Here is an 18,190-nt window from a genome sequence, read left to right as displayed (position 1 = left end):
TTAGAAAAACTGTGCATGTGTGTTCAGCTGTAAAAATAGAACACAACAATGTTGCCAAATTATGACCTTGTTACATCATCACTTACAAAATAGGGTTTCCTCTTCATAATTTAAGTGCTGCTTTAATATTTTTTTAAAAAGATGATGATGATATGTAATTATTTTCACTCAACAACTATATAACTACAGAGGAAACCAAGTTGTTAAAAAAAGTACACTTTTCCCAGATGTAACTAAGCAATCTACAATTTAAAAGTCATTTTCAGGAAATGGAAGGAAACAATAAAATGTCATAACATGCTAAAAATGTAAGGATGTACCTGGATCATCCTTTGCTTCATCATCTGCACTGATTCCCCTTTCAATTTCAAATATTTCAAACAAGTCGTTTGAAGGCTGCCGTGGAACTGCAAGAGAGAGAGGTTTGGTCTGGTTTGGGTGAGGTATTGATAAAGATGCAGGCCTTAACCAGGGCATAGCAGAAGACCTAGGCATTTCATGCATCTGGAAGAATCCAAAATATTTCATTACATGTCACTTTAAGATTCATGATGTTTATTCTATAGGGACTTATGACTATACCGTTTATCTGAGTACAATTTTTAAAAATGTTTTCCAAAAGTTTCTAAAATACAACATAAAAATACATTAAAAAGTCTTTGTCTGGAAAATACATTTTAAACGAGCTACCAGTTTCTAGCAAAATATTCACCTCTGTCAAATTCTAGAACTTGTTTCTATGAAAGATACATTATGAACTCTAAATGAAGGCGGTTTTAATGGAAAATGCCTGCAACTGCAGTGAATGGTTTGACTTTCTAACCACAGCATCAACTTCCCTCCAGTGAAGGCTGCCCACTGCTGCACTCCATCTACAATTCTTACCACAGCTGGGTTCCCTGGCTCCTTAAAGATCAAATCCCAACTCCCTGGTGCAGCATTCACAACCCAGCCCCCAAAACACACAAAATACTGTCCAAATCTTATGCCATTCATTTTCACATCTCTGGCCCCATCCCCAGCTTGGGATTCTCTTGTTCCTACTAATTAACCTGCCAAACTTTGCCTATTTCCCTCTTCTTCTTCCCTTCTTCCCCAATGTAAATATCATGCCTGGCTGAAAACTTTCATGCCCCAGGTGAATTAAATCATTCCTCCTTGTACTCTCCAAAGGCTCATGTGCACACCTCTCTATTACACTCTTCTATAGAGAATTGCAGCTATTCACATACGTGTGTGTGTCCCTCTGCTAGTTTCTGAGGTCCTGGAGGGCATCAACTGTGCCTTATTCATGTGACATTTCCAAGGTTTGACCTGGTGACAGACCCTCAATAAGTGTTTACTGCACGGATGTGAAAATCTTATCAGAAACTCATTTTGTCAACCCTTTTCCTCAAATGAACCAACTGGGACAGAGCTTAAGAATCTACTTTTTTAAAAAGAGTCATTTAAAGCATTAGTTATTCAATGTATATTTGTCCCCCATATGCCAAGTACCATGGCAGGCCAGGGAGACAGCTAAACGGGTGAACAAGACCAACTAGGACCTGACCCTCTGGGAGCTTGCATTCGAACTAGAGAGGCAAACATTAAGCCACACTAAACATAAATCCACACTACAATTCTAAATGTTGATGAGGGCTGTGAAGGAAAAACACCAGAGGATGTCCTGAAGAGTAACTGGGTTGGAGGGTGGGGGGTATGTGGGAATATCTGTGAAGGGGAATTCCTGACCAAAGACCAGGGCTACTCCCTTCTCTTTGCCAGAACCTCATTAACTGTATTTTTATAAGGCAGGGAGTAAAAGAAGTCGAATGCCAAGCAACAGATATCAGTCAGAGGGTTCTTTTTCAACACTATTCCTATTATTTTTAACAAGATTTTTTTTTAATTAACAATCCCATAATATTTGCACTGATTTTTTTTTAGCTTTCTACTTTTAAAGTTTTTCCCTTTTTGTTTCAGAAGTCCAAACAGTGAAAACCCATTCCCCGCCCCCCCCCCCCACACATACACTCACATATACCCAGCCTGAAAGGGATGGGAGAAGAGAAGCTGGTCAATAGACAAGCTTTAGGGACACACCGCCGTCACAGGTGCCCTAGGGGGTGAGGTAACTGGCTACCTTCTTGTACACCCCAATGACTCATGGCAATGCATTTATAGCTTTCCTTCCTTCCTTTAGGACTCTAAGAGGGAGACTGCCTCTTATTTACTAGAAATATTACAAAGTTGTAGGCAAACATGCTTCATTTCTCATGACATAGAGAAAGTTCAAAAAATTCTATAGAACAATCATTTTTTTGTTCTCTTGTAACTTACACAAATTATCTCTGGATTGGAACAGCTCAAATCTTACAGTACCATAGGATGGTGCTACATTATGACAGTTTGTCAGCCCCCTTTTTTTCTAGCTGAAGGACTGTTACATGGTAAATAGAGTCTTGGTATAGAGAGGGAGGATTGAACAAAGGTTTCCTGGCACAAAGGGCCTGTTTTTCGTTTGTTGTTGTTCTTAGAAGCATCCCTATTACAGGTGATCTTAACACTATAATACATATATTAGAACATGTGGATAACTTCCAGTCACTGATATAACACTTGTCATAGGAAGCTTGCAAGTAGCTATCTTAGAAACATCTATGTTATAAGTGAACTCATCACTTCATTCTTCCTCGAATGGGTGCAGTTTCCACCTACATAACACTTCTCTATGGTGCTTGCAGGATGTGTTCTTAGAAACCTCTGTATTACAAATGTACTTAAACACTTTATGCTTATTTAGTGGGTATCACTTCCATTACTGACATAACACTGTGTGAATACAGCTTGCAAACTCCTTCTTAGAAACATCTTATTAGAAGTGTTCTTAAACAATCCATTGCATGCATTAATATAATGAGGGTGACTTCCGCTCACAATAATAAACTGGTCATAAAGGGAGATCAAGGGGAACCTCACTAAGGAAGCACCATTTAGACCAAGAGGGAAAGAATGTGGAAACTTCCAAGCAAAAAGCAAAGTGTTGGGGGGGTGGCGGGAAGGCAGTGTTTCAGACAGCAATTACAAAGAAGTGCTCAGAACATTTACAGAAAGGCATTCATGGTGCCTATAGGAAAGATGCTGAGAAATGGGGAAAGTGATGTGGGATGAGGTTGAAGAGAAAGGAAGGGAGGAGATCACATACTTGGAAAACAGCAACTCAAAGAATTTGTCATCTAACAACTTACAAAGTGCCAGATGTTTCATTAATAGTTCTTGGAAACCAAGTGCCTAAAATACTAACTTCAGCAGCAGTTGATCAAGCACACCTTCACTGCAGTTCATGGGGAAACATTCCAAGGAATTTAGAGGTCTGACATGCTCAGCAGCTATTAGTTCTTACAATTCTGTGTACTCTACTCTGTAACTCTGCCAAATTGTTCAACTATTTCTCCTTTCTCACACACACCGCTATGGATTGCTAAGAGTGTTCCACTGAAGTGTCAGGAGAAGGTTCACCACCCCACTCCCTAGCATATTTTATGGTTTATGTGAAAATACTAAGTGAAATAAGTAGTGGGAAAAAGTCATTCAAGCAGTATGACCTCAACTATGTACAAGAAAAACAAGCAAACAAAACAACAGACTAGAAACAAGAGCGACAAAAACAACACCCCCTCCCAAGCATATACGGTCAATTAACTTACAATAGAGAAGCCAAGAACATGCAATGGGGAAATGCAGTCTCTTCAAGAAATGGTGTTGGGAAAACTGGACGGCCATAAGCAAAAGAATGAAACTGGACCACTATCTTACACAATACACAAAAATGAACTTAAAATGGATTAAAGACTTGAATGTAAGATCTGAAAACATAAAACTCCTAGAAGAAAATATAGGCAGTAATCTCCTTCACATTGGTCTTGACAGTGAGTTTCGGGATCTGATTCCAAAAGCAAAGGCAACAAAAGTAAAAATAAACAAGTAGGACAATATCAAACTAAAAACCTTCTTCACAGCAAAGGAAACCATCACCAAAATGAAAAGGCCAGCTACTAAATAGAAAATATCTGCAAATCATATCTGATAAGAGGTTACTACCCAAAATATATAAAGAACTCCTACAATTCAATAGTAAAAAAATCCAATTAAAAAGTGAGTTCTAAATCAACATTTTTCTGAAGAAGACATACAGAGGCCAACAGGTACATGAAAAGGTGCTCAATATCACCAGTCATCAGGGAAATGCAAATCAAAACCCTGATGAGGTATCACCTCACACCTATTAGGATGGCTGCAATCAAAAAATAATGAATGTTGGCAAGGATGTGGAGAAAAGGGAACCCTGGTGCATTGTTAATGGGAATGCAAATTGGTGCAATCACTATGGAAAACAGTATGGAGGTTCCTTGAAAAAATTAAAATTAGAACTGCCACATGATCCAGCAATTCCACTTGTGGGTATTTATCTGAAGAAAATAAAAACACTAATTCAAAAAGATATAAGCACTCTCATATTCATTGCAGCATTATTTCCAACAGCGAAGATCTGGAAACAACCTGTGTCCACTGACAAATGAACGGATAAAGAAGATGTGGTCCGTACATGCACAGAGGAATATTATTCAGCTATAAAAAGGAATGGAATCTTGCCACTTGTGACAACATGGACGGACCCTGAAGGCATTATGATAAGTGAAATGAGTCAGAGTAAAATACCACAAGGTCTGGCTCACAGATAGAATCTTTACAACAGAAACAAGCTCACAGATACAGAGAACAGATTGGTTGCCAGAGGCAAGGGGTGAAAGGTGGGCAAATGGGGCTCAAAAGTTACAAACTTCCAGTTATAAAGTAAATAAATTATAGGGATATAATATACAGCATGGTGACTATAACTAGTAATACTGCAATGCATATTTTAAAGTTGCTAACAGCATAAATTTTAAAATTTCTCATCACAAGATTTTGTAACAAAGTATGATGGGTATTAACTGGAGTTATTGTGGTTATCATTTCAACATACATACAAATATTAAATCATTGTGTTGTACACCTGAAACTAATACGGTAGATCAATTATACCTCAGTTAAAAAAAAAAAAAAGAAATACACCAATATGCTAATAATGGTGGTCTGAGTATTGGAAATGAAAGTGATGTTTTCCCATTTGTTCGGTTTGCTTTGTCTTTTGTAATTGTATATTTTTAGGACTGTTCATAAAAAGAAAGAATTTCTGTTGTAGAAGAAAAAAAGTACCTAAAACATAGAGAGTTCTGTGAGAGCACATATATAGACCTCTACCCCATAGCAACTATATGTCTGTTACTTGTATTTTGATTGCTCAAACAGAACTTTTTAATTTATTTGAGAGAGCGACCGAGCACATGCACTGGGGGGGGGGGGGGGGGAGGGGCAGAGGGAGAGGGAGAAGCAGACTCCCCGCTGAGCAGGGAGCCCAACGTAGGGTTCCAACCCCAGGACCCCAGGATCATGACCCGAGCTGAAGGCAGACGCCCAACCGAATGAGCCACTCAGGCCCCTCAAAGAGAATTCTGAATAGAGTCTTGGTACCTGTTATTAAATGTGAGGCTATGAAATTGAAATATATTAGTGAATTTGTACATATTCTTTGATTCAAGAGAACTAATCAATGTAGAAAATATTAAAATAAATGACTAGCCTTGCCTAAAAATAGATAACCAGGATAGATACTTGTACATGATTCTTCTAATTTTCCCTGCTTTGCATTTTAGCTAATAGTCACTTTAACTATGCAATATATCTATTTTATAAAAAACACATATCTGATACTGTGTAGTAATTGGACCATTAATTCTTAGAATGGTATAATTTTAGAGATTAAAAAAAGGATAGGAGAAATGCTAACAATACAATTCCTCTACTGTCTGTCCATCCATCCTCCCTCTATTCTATCCACTTTTTATTCCAGTCAGTCAAGAAAGAGAATCCACTGGGTACAAGGCACTGGGCTAAGAACTTGTGAAGCAATGCACATACACTTGCCTTCATGGGGTCTAATTTCTAGAGGTGAAGACAGACCTCTAACAATTTCCCCAGGTAATGAATGCTTTAAAAGACAAGTAGAGGAGGCTGTGTGAGCATGGGGGTGGGGCCTGGGGGCTGGCTAAGCTAGCCTGGGGAGGACAGATGCACAAAGATCTCTGAGAAGTGATGCTCACACCAGGACAGGAAGGATGCATTACTGTGAGCTAGTGCCCTAGGGAATGAAAAGGTGTGGAACTCAAACATCCTTCCAGCTCTAGAGCTCACAGGTGGGGAGGCAGGTTGCGGGAGGAAGGGCACCAAATGAAGCTAGAGACAGATGCGGGCAGATAAAAGCCCTGTAGAGATTTTGGGCTTTATTCTGGTAGAAGCTGGAAGTCTTTGCAAAATTTCAGGTCAAGTGCAATGTTCTGGCTGTAGCATGGAGAATAAATAGGACGGGGGGTGGTGGTGAAAGTGGAGGTCAGAGAGCCATCATGACCAAAATTAACATAAACTAAAGAATGGTCATATAGTCTTTAAAAGATTTGTTTCCTAAACTTTTTCCTTCCATTGGCCAATGTTTTACCCACCAAAACACTATCACTTGCCCAGTGCTTCTTACAGCCTTCTGCATGAACTAAAATAAAAGGAAGGTGCAGGTATGAAGCATGCAGACAACTGGATAAAAACGTGGTTGGACTGTGCTTAGGGACCTGGTACTCTTTCCCAGTGGCTGGAGGGCCTGGGAGACCGTGAGAAGAATTGGCCACACGAATAAGCGGGATATCTCTTTAAAAAGACCCTTTGGCCCATTTTCTATTAAATATATTTTCCCCAGGAACATAATACTAATATATAGCTTGTGTTCATAAATGAGGTTTCCCAAATAGTCAACTATACTGTTACCCAAAAAGCATTAAGAGTAAGCACTGTGAAGTAAAAGTAAATATTATATACACACCTCCCACTGCCAGACTTCTTCCAAAGAGTTAACCGTAGTAAAATGTAAGCACTATTTATTAAAGGTAGCTTTGCAAATTCTGTTTCTCTTCCAGGGTGGTTACCATGACATTACCCAGGCTAATTCTGGCATTTGTCATGAGATGAAAAGATTAAAGATAACACTGTCTTAAATTGTTTCTATGGTCAGGGTTTTCAGTGGAAGAGAATGGTGCATATGTAACTCTCCTAATATTCTGAGGGCTCTTTCTGAAAGCAAAACCTAGGGGATTTTTGGAGACTAGAGAGTAGGAATGAATGACTGGGTTTTATGAGGCAGTTTCCTGCCTCTCTCTCTCCCCCACCCCCTTCCCTGGCCCCTTCTTTCCCTCTCCAGATGAAGAACATACGCATGCATTATAGCTTTAAATGACCAGAGAGAAGCAAATAAAAGGATTGGAAAGGAGCTTCTGAAATTTCCTTAACCACATTAGAGAAAATTCTTAGCCATATACTGATTACTAGCAAAAAGAAAAGGGTTTCTGGGCTCCACAGAAATAAGCCCTTGTCTGCCAAAGCTTTCATCCCATAGGAAGAATCTAAAATGTTCAAAAGACAGCCCTTTGGGCTGAGAGTAAAGAGCAGAACTGGAAAAAAATCAATCTCTGGTGAAAGGTGGAACATAGACACTGCTCCAGTACTCAGTAAGGAGCCCAATTTACATGGCTCACCTATTTCTCCTTTAATAAAGTTTCAGAACAACTCAAAGCACTGACTGGGGCAATCCCAGGAGAAAAGAATATCTAAAAGATGGTTCTTTTTTAAGTATGACCATAAGGATGAGAACACAACTTTTCCAGAGCAAGAGAACACCTGACACGTTCTGTTCTCTCTCCCTCTTCTGAAGCCAAAGGAAACCATGAAGAGTAGCCCTGTCAGGAACATTCCAGAGCAGGTGGTGAGCAGAGTACCTGATCTCAGGCTGCTGCTGGACACAAGGTGGGGGGGGGGGGGTTGCCTGCAGAAGCTCACCTGCTGTGCGGGACACATGTCAGTGCCCTCAGGCCAAAGAAATCCCTTTAAAGGAAAAACAGCTTTTATTTCTGGAATTTATCAGACACATCCTGTAACATGTTTCCCACCTAGATAGACTCATCTCTCAAAAGGCTGTTGTCACCACTGGCACAGCAAAGAAGTTGAGGGGATCCAGTCTTTTAACATCACAACTGTTCACCTAGTTACTATGAACACCTAAAGGAAACAATATTCCAATGATTTGGTAAAAAGTAAAGGACATGTGAAGTAGCTAGCTTTCTATTTGTATTTTCTCTGCTCACCCAATAGCTCACACTAGCAAATCGATTTGGTTCAAAAGGATCCGGTTAGCCGAAAATAATATTAAAATATAATGACCCATAATAAAAAGCATTATAAAAGCATCATAAAAATATAGACTCGGAACTGAACAAAAATGGGGCTGTATTTTATGAGTTAAGCAGGGCTTATTTCTGTGGAGCCCAGAAACCCTTTTCTTTTTGCTAGTAATCAGTATATGGCTAAGAATTTTCTCTAATGTGGTTAAGGAAATTTCAGAAACTCCTTTCCAATCCTTTTATTTGCTTCTCTCTGGTCATTACTATATAATTGAATTCAACAACAGCCACAGAGGTAGTACTGGCTACCATGTATTGAATTCTTAGTATATGGTAAGAGTTTTATGTGCACCCACAACAGCTCAATGAGGTAGATACTATTATCATCCCCACTTACAGATGAGGAAATGAAGGCATAGGAAGATTTCCTAACAGGCCCCAAATCACAGAGTGGCTACGAGCACAGTACTTTTCCTCACAACACTACAGACAAATGTGCATTCAACTTAAAACATTTTTGATTTCTGACTTTGGTCATGTTCACCAAGAATTCAATTTGTACCTTCTGGGGAGAACGATTTTTTTTTTACCAGCCACCGTCAAATCAAATTAAATAGAAATCAAAAATCTTGGAAACTTTCCGAATTCACCGCACTAGATCCTGACCTGTAAGCAGCGACAACTCCCTCCTTCCAAACACCAGCAGAGATGTAATCTCCAGGGAGATGTCAGGCATCTTAGGGTCTCTGGTCTTTACCAGAAAGCAAACCCCTCAGCAGAAACAACCTTTTACCCATTACCACACAGCATCAGGAAAGAGACTAAGAATAATGAGACCACACCAGCCACAAGCCTCCGTAAAATCCACAGAAGGAAGGCAAGAAAAGGAAACCGTACACAGTGCACAGCAGAGTAACAATCTTAAAGTGGAAAGTTTTCTTTTTACTGCCTGATACTTGGAATTTCAACACATTCTCAGGATCTAGAATAACAAAGCAATAGGGAGTCTGGTTCTCTGATAAGGCCACTCCTAAGAGCACCTGATACACATTACATTATATTCTGTAATCTTTATTTGGCAACACTTCTCTTCTTTATGTGACCCAGATGCTCCATGCCGCACTGTAGGCACAACTGCTAGGTGTGAACACTCCACATCTGGCTAGCTCTGTTCCCATTCAGGACACGGTTCTACTGGCTGGAGCGAACATTACGGCTCAGAGAGCCCTGCTTTCCAGTGTGGTCGGCAGATCAACGGCACTACCTGTGAGCTTGTTAGAAACACAGAATCTCAGGTCCTATCCTAGACCCACTGAATCGGAATTTTCACTTTAACATATTTCCATGTGACTTCTATACACACCGAAGGCAGAGAAGTACTCCCTGAGAAGGTCTGATTTAGTAAATGTGTGGTAGGGATTAGGAATCTACATCTTAAATAAGCACCCTAGGTTATTCTGGTTCAAAAGCTTCTGACAACACTTTGAAAAAAATCTGCTTCCTAGTCCAAGGGGTTTTACATTCCTTGCAGTAATCTGAGCTTCCTAGCTAAAACTGGGCATGTCTGACACACTCAATTGTAAAGACAATTTTGAAAAGTTAAAAATAGAAGTTAATAAAATCTTTAATGCATTTTTAAAAGCCAGTATATTCTAAATAAAATTAATATGACTGAGAATCAGAATCCCATGGGGTACTTTTTCAAAACACACAGCTCACTCTCTTCCTGGGGAGAGTGGGATTCTGACCACTGACGCCTCTCCTAAGGAATCTCCTAGAATAAATTACAGTGACCCACAGCAGTGGGAATGGGAAGAGTAAACATCACTGAGTGAGGACAACAAAAGGACAAGGAAAGTCACCCCAAATATCATAAACTGGATAATCTTTTTTTCTTCCAAACTTTTATATTCTTCCGAACATATGTAGACATGTCTTTTGTGCCTAATTGGGGTCAAACGGTATATACAGTTCTGTATCATCTTTTACTTACCCTTTTTATAACATCAGTGTTTTCCCAAGGCATTAAATATTTTTCAAAAAACATTGCTGCATAATATTTCGTTGTATTGCGAGACTAGAAATGCATTTCCCCCTAAGTTCCTTTACTTCAGGTTCTACATAAAGTTTTTATTTTCTTTGCTTTGGGATAGCTCCTACCTGCTCTGATACCAGATTTTTGTCTTCGGTGCTTAGTCTTCAACTTTTTAGCAATTCCCTGCAGCGTATCTCTGATGTTCAAACAGGCATTCCACCCCACCAATTAAATCTGCTTTTCTTGCTCTAAGTCTGCCCAGCGTCTTTCTGCTCTCCCTGACCACCCTCCACCAAGATCTTCCAGAGTCCAAGATCAACCCAATGGTCTCAGAAACTATGCGGATGAGAGCTAATGCACAGTAATTTGTCCAAAGTCACATAATTCATAAATAATAGAGGTGAGGACTGAAACTGGATCTTCTGGTTCAATGTTTTCTCTCCTTAGCAGGAGTTAAAAACTCCTCAGTTTCACATGCCTCAACACTATTTCCCTACATCATGCTCAAAATTAGAGGTATATTAGAGTTTTCTAGAGAATGTTTACTTTCAATGACTGTGCTACAAGCTGTATTGGAGTAAAAAAAAGACCATAGTCTTAAACAACTTTGATCATTTGGGAACAAACTATCAGAATCAACAAGTTAAATTTAGCTAGTTCAAGCATTTGAAGAATAACTTAGATTGAGAAAAAGTTGATCCCAACATAAAATTTTATTTCATTCTATTCAATATTTTTGAGTGCCTACTATGTACCAGCCATTATTTGTTTTTTAAGATTTTAGTTATTTGTCAGAGAGAGAGAGGGAGTACAAGCTGGGGGAGCGGCAAGCAGAGGGAGAAGCAGGCTCCCCGATGAGCAAGGAACCCGATGCGGGACTCGATCCCGAGACCCTGGGATCATGACCTGAGCCAAAGGCAGACGCTCAACCGACTGAGCCACCAGGTGCCCCTGTACCAGCATTGTCTGACTGTTTCAGGGGAAAACATTGGGGGGATAAATGGCTGCCCACAAATCTGCACTAGACTATACTTGGCAACAGAGGGAAATGATTTAGATTAGAAAACACATTTAAAGAAATTCCGCTTGCAGTCAATATTGGGTCAGATGTGACTGTTACAGATCTCTGGACCCTATCATTTGAGACAGATTTGAAAAACGAAGGATGTTCAAAGGCAACCCAAAAAGATTGCTAAGTGGGTTGAAAAACACTCTTTCTTTGAAAAACAGTCTAAGAAAAGGTTTATGAAACAAATTACTGAGCCCAAACAAGAGACAGCTGAGTAATTTCCAGAGAGTGTCCTTTAATACAAGGAATATAGAGTCTGGAGACACTGACCAGCTGTGTCCCTCAGCCACAATTACCTGACCATCCTGCACTGGTGTAAACTACAATTTCAAGAATTTAGATTAAATATGAGAAAGAATATCCCAACAGTAAAATGTGTTATTGTGAGGGACTTTAGTCATCCTTAGAGATTTGGGATATAACTGGGATGATTTCTTTAAAAACTCATAAGGACATCACACTTGGATAATTAATTGATGTTGGTTTGATGAAAGTTTTTAGGCCCCAAATTAAAATGTGAAAAGGCTGTATTATAATCATTCCTTCTGGATTGCTTATTTGAAGTTTCAAAATTTTTTTTTTGTTTTGAACCCCTTTCTTTTGTAGTAAAAGGACAAAAATTCCAGCATCAATGATATTTTGTTTACACCTACAAGAAATGTTGTTTTAAGGGGTTGTTTCTTAAATCTTTTTCACATTAAAAAAAATGTGCCAACTTTCATCATACAGGCCAACTTCCAAATAATAAAAGTATAAAGCAAAAATTATTTGAGCTAGTCTCAGAAGCTAGGGAAATATATATTTTGAGACATTATATCTACACTGACATCATCTGCCTTCTCATTATCATCAAATTTTCAGATTTAATAATCCACTGAATAGAATGCCAAGCTCTAAAAAGAAAGGAGGAAGGGAGAGAAGAAAGAGAGGGCAAAATGGTGGAAGCACCACAGTAAAAAAATAAGGGACAATCAGAAAAGAATATTTTTTAATTCTTAAATATAGATTAAATCTGTTATTATATCAGGCTAGCTTTTGTATAGAAAATTTGATTACATGATGATAATTTACTTTAAAATGCTATGAGTGATCTATTCATTCCTTTGTTCCACAAATAATGTTCAAGTGCCAATTATGCACCAGGCATTATTCTAGGTTCTTGAGACATACCAGTGAACAAAACAAAGATCCCCGTCCTCAAAAAATTTGTATTCTAGTAGGGAGATACAACAATAGACATGATCAGTAAGTAAATAATACAGTATATTAGAAGGTGATAAATGGTATTAAAAAGAGAAAAACAGGGGTGCCTGGGTGGCTCAGTCATTAAGCGTCTGCCTTCAGCTCAGGTCATGATCCCAGGGTCCTGGGATCGAGCCCTGTATCGGGCTCCCTGCTCCGCGGGAAGCCTGCTTCTCTCTATCCCTCTCCCACTCCCCCTGCTTGTGTTCCTTCTCTTGCTGTGTCTCTCTCTGTCAAAAAAATAAATAAAATCTTTAAAAAAAAAGAGAGAGAAAAACAATAGGTAGAGAGGCATGCTGGTGGTGGTTGGTAGGGCTCACAATATTGAATACAGCGTCAGGGTGGTCCCCCTGGTGAGCTGACATTTGTGTAAAGAGGTGAGAGAGTGAGCCAAGTTGAGAGCTGGGGGAAGAGTGTCCCAGGGAGACGGAAGGGTTGGAGCATAAGTCCGAAGGAGCTGTTTGAGGATCAGTGAGGAGGCTGGAGTGCAGTCAAGGAGGGCAGAGTGTGAGGAGACAAGATCCTGTAGCACTCTGTGAGACACCGGGCGGGCTTGCATTCACCTGGAGCCAAGCACGTGCTGGTGCACAGCTCTGAACATTGACGTCTCATTTCTGTTCTAAAAGATCCCTCTAGTTGCTGGGTGGAGAGGGGACCACGGGGGAAGCAGGGAGACCTGTCAAAGGCTCCTGCGGCACCGGTCCGTTGTTCCTCATAAGGCTGAAATCCAAAAGCTATTTCTGTAACTCAACCAAACTCTTTGGGAGCCAAATTAGCATAAATATTCCTATGTTTCACTGTAGCAACATTAATCTGTTTCAGTATACACATGTATCTAATTACTTTTCAAAACTCTGAAAAATTCTCTATCCCACAACTCATCTGGATAAAGGAATTTGGACCTGTCCTCCCCGGGAAGAAGGGCTGGGGTCAGGGAGGCAAGCACTGGAGAAGGTGAGAGGCACTCCCACTTGAGGCAGAATTTGAAGGTAAGGCTAACAGCATTTCCACACAGATTGAATGTGGGTATAAAAAGAGTAGTTTAAGAGGACCCCAAGATCTTTCTTTGGCCTCAGCAACTGGTAGGACGGAGGTGACATCTCCTGGGGTGGGAAAGGCTGTGGGTAGAATGTTTGGGCTGATAATCAGAAACAATTAGACATGCGGAGTCTGACACATGTATTTCCATCTAACTGGAAAGGTTCAACAGGCAGATGGATACCCAAGAAAAGTTTGGGGAGAAGTCTGGGTTAGAGATGTATCTGTGTTATAATTTTTTCCTTGATTTCCTTTTCCTTGATTTTCTTGATTTCCTAAAATATCTTTAGTCCTTCCTCAGGGGAACAATACATAACTACGCACATACACACACATTATAAAGAAAAGCTCTGTTTCACCACCTCTTCCATTAAACAAATATACATCTTTCAATGTAAAGAAAAATACAACTAGAGTATAGGGCTGTTTGGAGACTGCCCGGCAGCGGCTGTCATTAACATCACCTGGACATTTATGAAATGGGGAGAGTTAATTCTATTCTCAGACCCATGTAGAAAAAGGATGGCTTAAGACATTATTTTGCCAGAAGCGAAGAAAATATCAATGAAGAGAGAGTGTTGAACTAAAATATTGCTAAGGTTCCTTTCTGCTTTCACAATGAATAAACACTAGCTGTTTGTCTTGAATTAAAAACTTAGAACTCCTCCCTTACTCAGAAAATGGCTATAATCACAAGACAGTAAATTAAGAAGTGTCTAAAATGCCCTCATCCATGCTAACGTTAAGCAGCGCTATAGCTGAAGATGAACAAGAGTGGAATCGGATTTGGGGCGGGTAGTGTCCAGAGGCAGCAATGCCGTCTGTGGCATGTGGCCACCTTGGCATCTGATCAAGGGAATTCTTTCCCAGGGCATGTCTTTAAGATCACACTCTCTCAGAGTGAGTGCTCTCAAACACTGCTGGAACTCCATGTTTCCCCAATCTTGTCCTGCTAAATTCTGTTGGTGAACTTTAATGTTATACTTTTAATTCATATGTGTGTTGATATAGAGAGGAATAATGGAAAGACATATATATATATATATATATATATATATATATTTTTTTTTTTTTTTAAGAGAGAGAGAGAGAACACCAGTGAGTGGGGAGGGGCACAGGGACAGGGAGAGAGAATCCCAAGCAGACTCCACGCCCAGCATGGAGCCTGACCTGGGGCTCCATCTCACGATCTTGAGATCATGACCTGAGCCAAAATCAGGAGTTGGACGCTTAACCAACTGCACCACCCAGGCGTCCCAAGAAAGACATACTTTTTTTTTTTTTTTTAAAGATTTTTTAAATTTATTTATTTGACAGAGAGAGAGACAGTGAGAGAGGGAACACAAGCCGGGGGAGTGGGAGAGGGAGAAGCAGGCTTCCCGCGGAGCAGGGAGCCCGATGCGGGGCTTGATCCCAGGACCCAGGGATCATGACCCGAGCCGAAGGCAGACGCTTAACGACTGAGCCACCCAGGCGCCCAGACATACTTTTTAAAATGAGAAAATATTAGAAGACTCAGAAAGATGTTCATATCAATGTTGTTCATATCAATGTTACAGTGTGTTTTTATATTAAGTTGCCAAATTTTTATGACCCTACCTTAAGGCAACAGAATAACATAAGTACTATCCTTACTTAAGCAGCCATGAATAAACATCCCACTATATGATCACAAAGAGATGAAAACAAAACAAAGCAGAGGAGAAAGAAAGAGACACTGCTGAGAGAGAACAAAGGAAAGGAAGGGAGGCAAAGAGGAGAAAGATTTAAAAAAAATCATTTTCGGGGCACCTGGGTGGTTCAGTTGGTTAAGTGTCTGCCTTGGGCTCAGGTCATGATCCCAGGGTCCTGCGATCCAGCCCCACATTGAGCTCCCTGCTCAGTGGGGAGCCTGCTTCTCCCTGTCCCACTCCCCCTGCTTGTGCTCTCTTGCTCTGTCAAATAAATAAAATCTTTAAAAAAAAACATTTTCAAATAAAACATATGTGAATGTAAAACATATTACTGGATCTACTATCGGATTCCTCTAAAAATTATTTTTATTGCCTAAAACATACACAGTTACAACTATATCAGAATTAGAGAATTTCAATCTCTCTTCAAATGGACAAGGACCTAGAAGAGAAATTTGAGAGTCACATACAAGCAAAAAGAATCTTCTTCTCTTAAAAATTCACAAATGTCAGTGTTCTTTTCGCCTGTTAAAAAAAAATTTGCACAAGTATTCAATATAAAGAGGCAAAGTTTGGTTCTGTCAGGGAGCAGTGGGAAAAGAAGAGGAGACAGGAGGAGTGAATGCAAAGGGCCTAACAGTCAGCATGGTGACACATGACATAAATACAGGGAGCATTTGCAAGTTGTAAAATTACACATCTTGGTCGGCTAGCAAGGGAACAACCTCTTCCTCCTTCAAAACTTGCTGCTTTACCTCTAGCCTCTATCTCTATGGGTGATACCATCCTTTACCCACTCACCCACTGAAAATCTGGGGTCTCTGATCTGATCCAGCTCCAGTCTTCTAGATCCAACCACCAGGGCACAGCAAACATAAGGGACAGGTTTACCGGCAGGTTACTGCTTATGTGAGCCTGCTTCCTACCTCTGTGCCTTTGCTGTGCTGTTCCCATGAACTATAGTACCTGTCTTTCCTCAAGCTCTTTGCCCCCGCCCACCCCAATACTTCCTGCCCAGAGAACTGATTAGGTGCTCTAATTTCTTTCATTAACATAGTATCCCAGTTATCTTCTGGGCAACTATCTTTCCCACTAGATTATACCTTATCTGTTTTTTTTTTTTTTTTTTTAAAGATTTATTTATTTATTTATTTGAGAGAGAATGAGAGACAGAGAGCATGAGAGGGAGGAGGGTCAGAGGGAGAAGCAGACTCCCCGCTAAGCAGGGAGCCCGATGCGGGACTCGATCCCGGGACTCCAGGATCATGACCTGAGCCGAAGGCAGTCACTTAACCAACTGAGCCACCCAGGCGCCCCCTTATCTGTTTTATCTTTGTAAATCCAGTGCCTAATACAGGGCCTGGAATTCTAAAACACACTCAAAATTGTTTACTGATTAAATTTAGTTAAATTAGATTAAAAGTTAAATGGGATGTGATATAGTTAGGTTTCCCATCTCTGAGAGTTTTTGACTAAATCTAAGTATGTTAGGAGAATTCCCATACTGGATAGGAAATGAGATCTACCATAGGACTTTGTGATATTCCTTCCATTTCTACACACATTGTAATTTGCCCAGTTGACTGCCTTTTATACAGTTCTTTATAATATTTAACAATAAAGACATATGACTTATACTTTGTACAGCTAATTCTTTTTATGTTTCATTCTTATTCAAGGCATGGCCAATGATGGAAATGCCACTGTAAAGAGCTTATTAAAAACGTGCCAACACAAAAGACCCTGAGTAGCCCAAGCAATCCTGAGAAAGAAGAACAAAGCAAGAAGCATCATGCTTCCTGATTTCAAGCTATACTATAAAGCTATAGTCATCAAAACAGTATGGTATTTGCATCAAAACAGATGCACAGACCAATGGAACAAAATCAATAGTGCAGGAGTAAACCCAAGCATATTTGACATGGGAGCCAAGAATACTCAATGGCAAAAAGACAGTCTTTTCAATAAATGGTTCTGGGAAAATTGGATATTCACATGCAAAAGAATGAAAGTAGACCCTTATCTTATATAACATAAACATATTAACTCAAAATTGATTAAAGACTTGACCATAAGACCTGAAACCATGAAACTCCTAGAAGAAAATATAGGAAAAAAATCCTTGACATGGGACTTGGCAATGAATTTTTGGATATGACACCTAAAGCATAAGCAATAAAATAAAAAAGAAAAAAAAAACAAGTGGGACTCCAACAAACAAAAAAGCTTCTGCATGGCAAAAGAAACCATCAACAAAATGAAAAGACAACCTATGGAATGGAGAAAAATATTTGAAAACAATACATCTGATATGGGGCTAATATCTAAAATACACAGGGAACTCATACAACTCAATAGCAAAAAACCCCAACCAATCTGATTAAAAATGGGCAGAGGACCTGAATATACAGCTTTCCAAAGAGGACACACAGATGGGCAACAGACACATGAAGAGAGGCTCAACATCACTAATTGTGAGGGAAATAAAGCCACAATGAGATACCACTTTGTGCCTGTTAGAATGGCCATCATCAAAAAGACAAGAGATAACAAATGCTGGCAAGGAGGTGGAGAAAAGAGAACCCTCGTTTACGGTCAGTAGGAACGTAAATTAGTGCAGCCACCATGGAAAACAGTATAGAGGTTCCTCAAAAAGTTAAAACTAGAACTGCCACATGATCCAGCAATTCCACTTCTGGATATTTATCCAAAGAAAATGAAAATATTATGTCAAAGAGATATCGCCACTCCCATGGTCACTACAGCATTATTTACAATAGCCATGACATGGAAACAACCTTAAGTGTCCATCAATGGGTGAGTGGATAAA

At 39.7% G+C, this 18,190-nt stretch overlaps 1 protein-coding gene across 4 annotated transcripts in view; it reads right to left on the bottom strand.

Annotated features, from left to right (window-relative positions):
- NPNT (nephronectin) overlaps nucleotides 1-18,190 on the bottom strand; it is a 79,762-nt gene that overhangs the window by 12,439 nt on the left and 49,133 nt on the right. For all 4 annotated transcript variants that reach the window (XM_032400948.1, XM_032400946.1, XM_032400949.1 and 1 more), the window contains one exon: nucleotides 321-407. In XM_032400948.1, coding sequence (XP_032256839.1) covers nucleotides 321-407 — 87 coding nt within the window. The remainder of the gene's footprint in view (nucleotides 1-320; nucleotides 408-18,190) is intronic.

The sequence above is a fragment of the Phoca vitulina genome, unplaced genomic scaffold (genome assembly GCF_004348235.1).
Source record: "Phoca vitulina isolate PV1807 unplaced genomic scaffold, GSC_HSeal_1.0 scaffold3, whole genome shotgun sequence".
Classification (NCBI taxonomy): Eukaryota; Metazoa; Chordata; class Mammalia; order Carnivora; family Phocidae; genus Phoca; species Phoca vitulina.
Note: the sequence above shows the minus strand (reverse complement) of the source record. Positions and strands in the feature narration are given on the sequence as shown.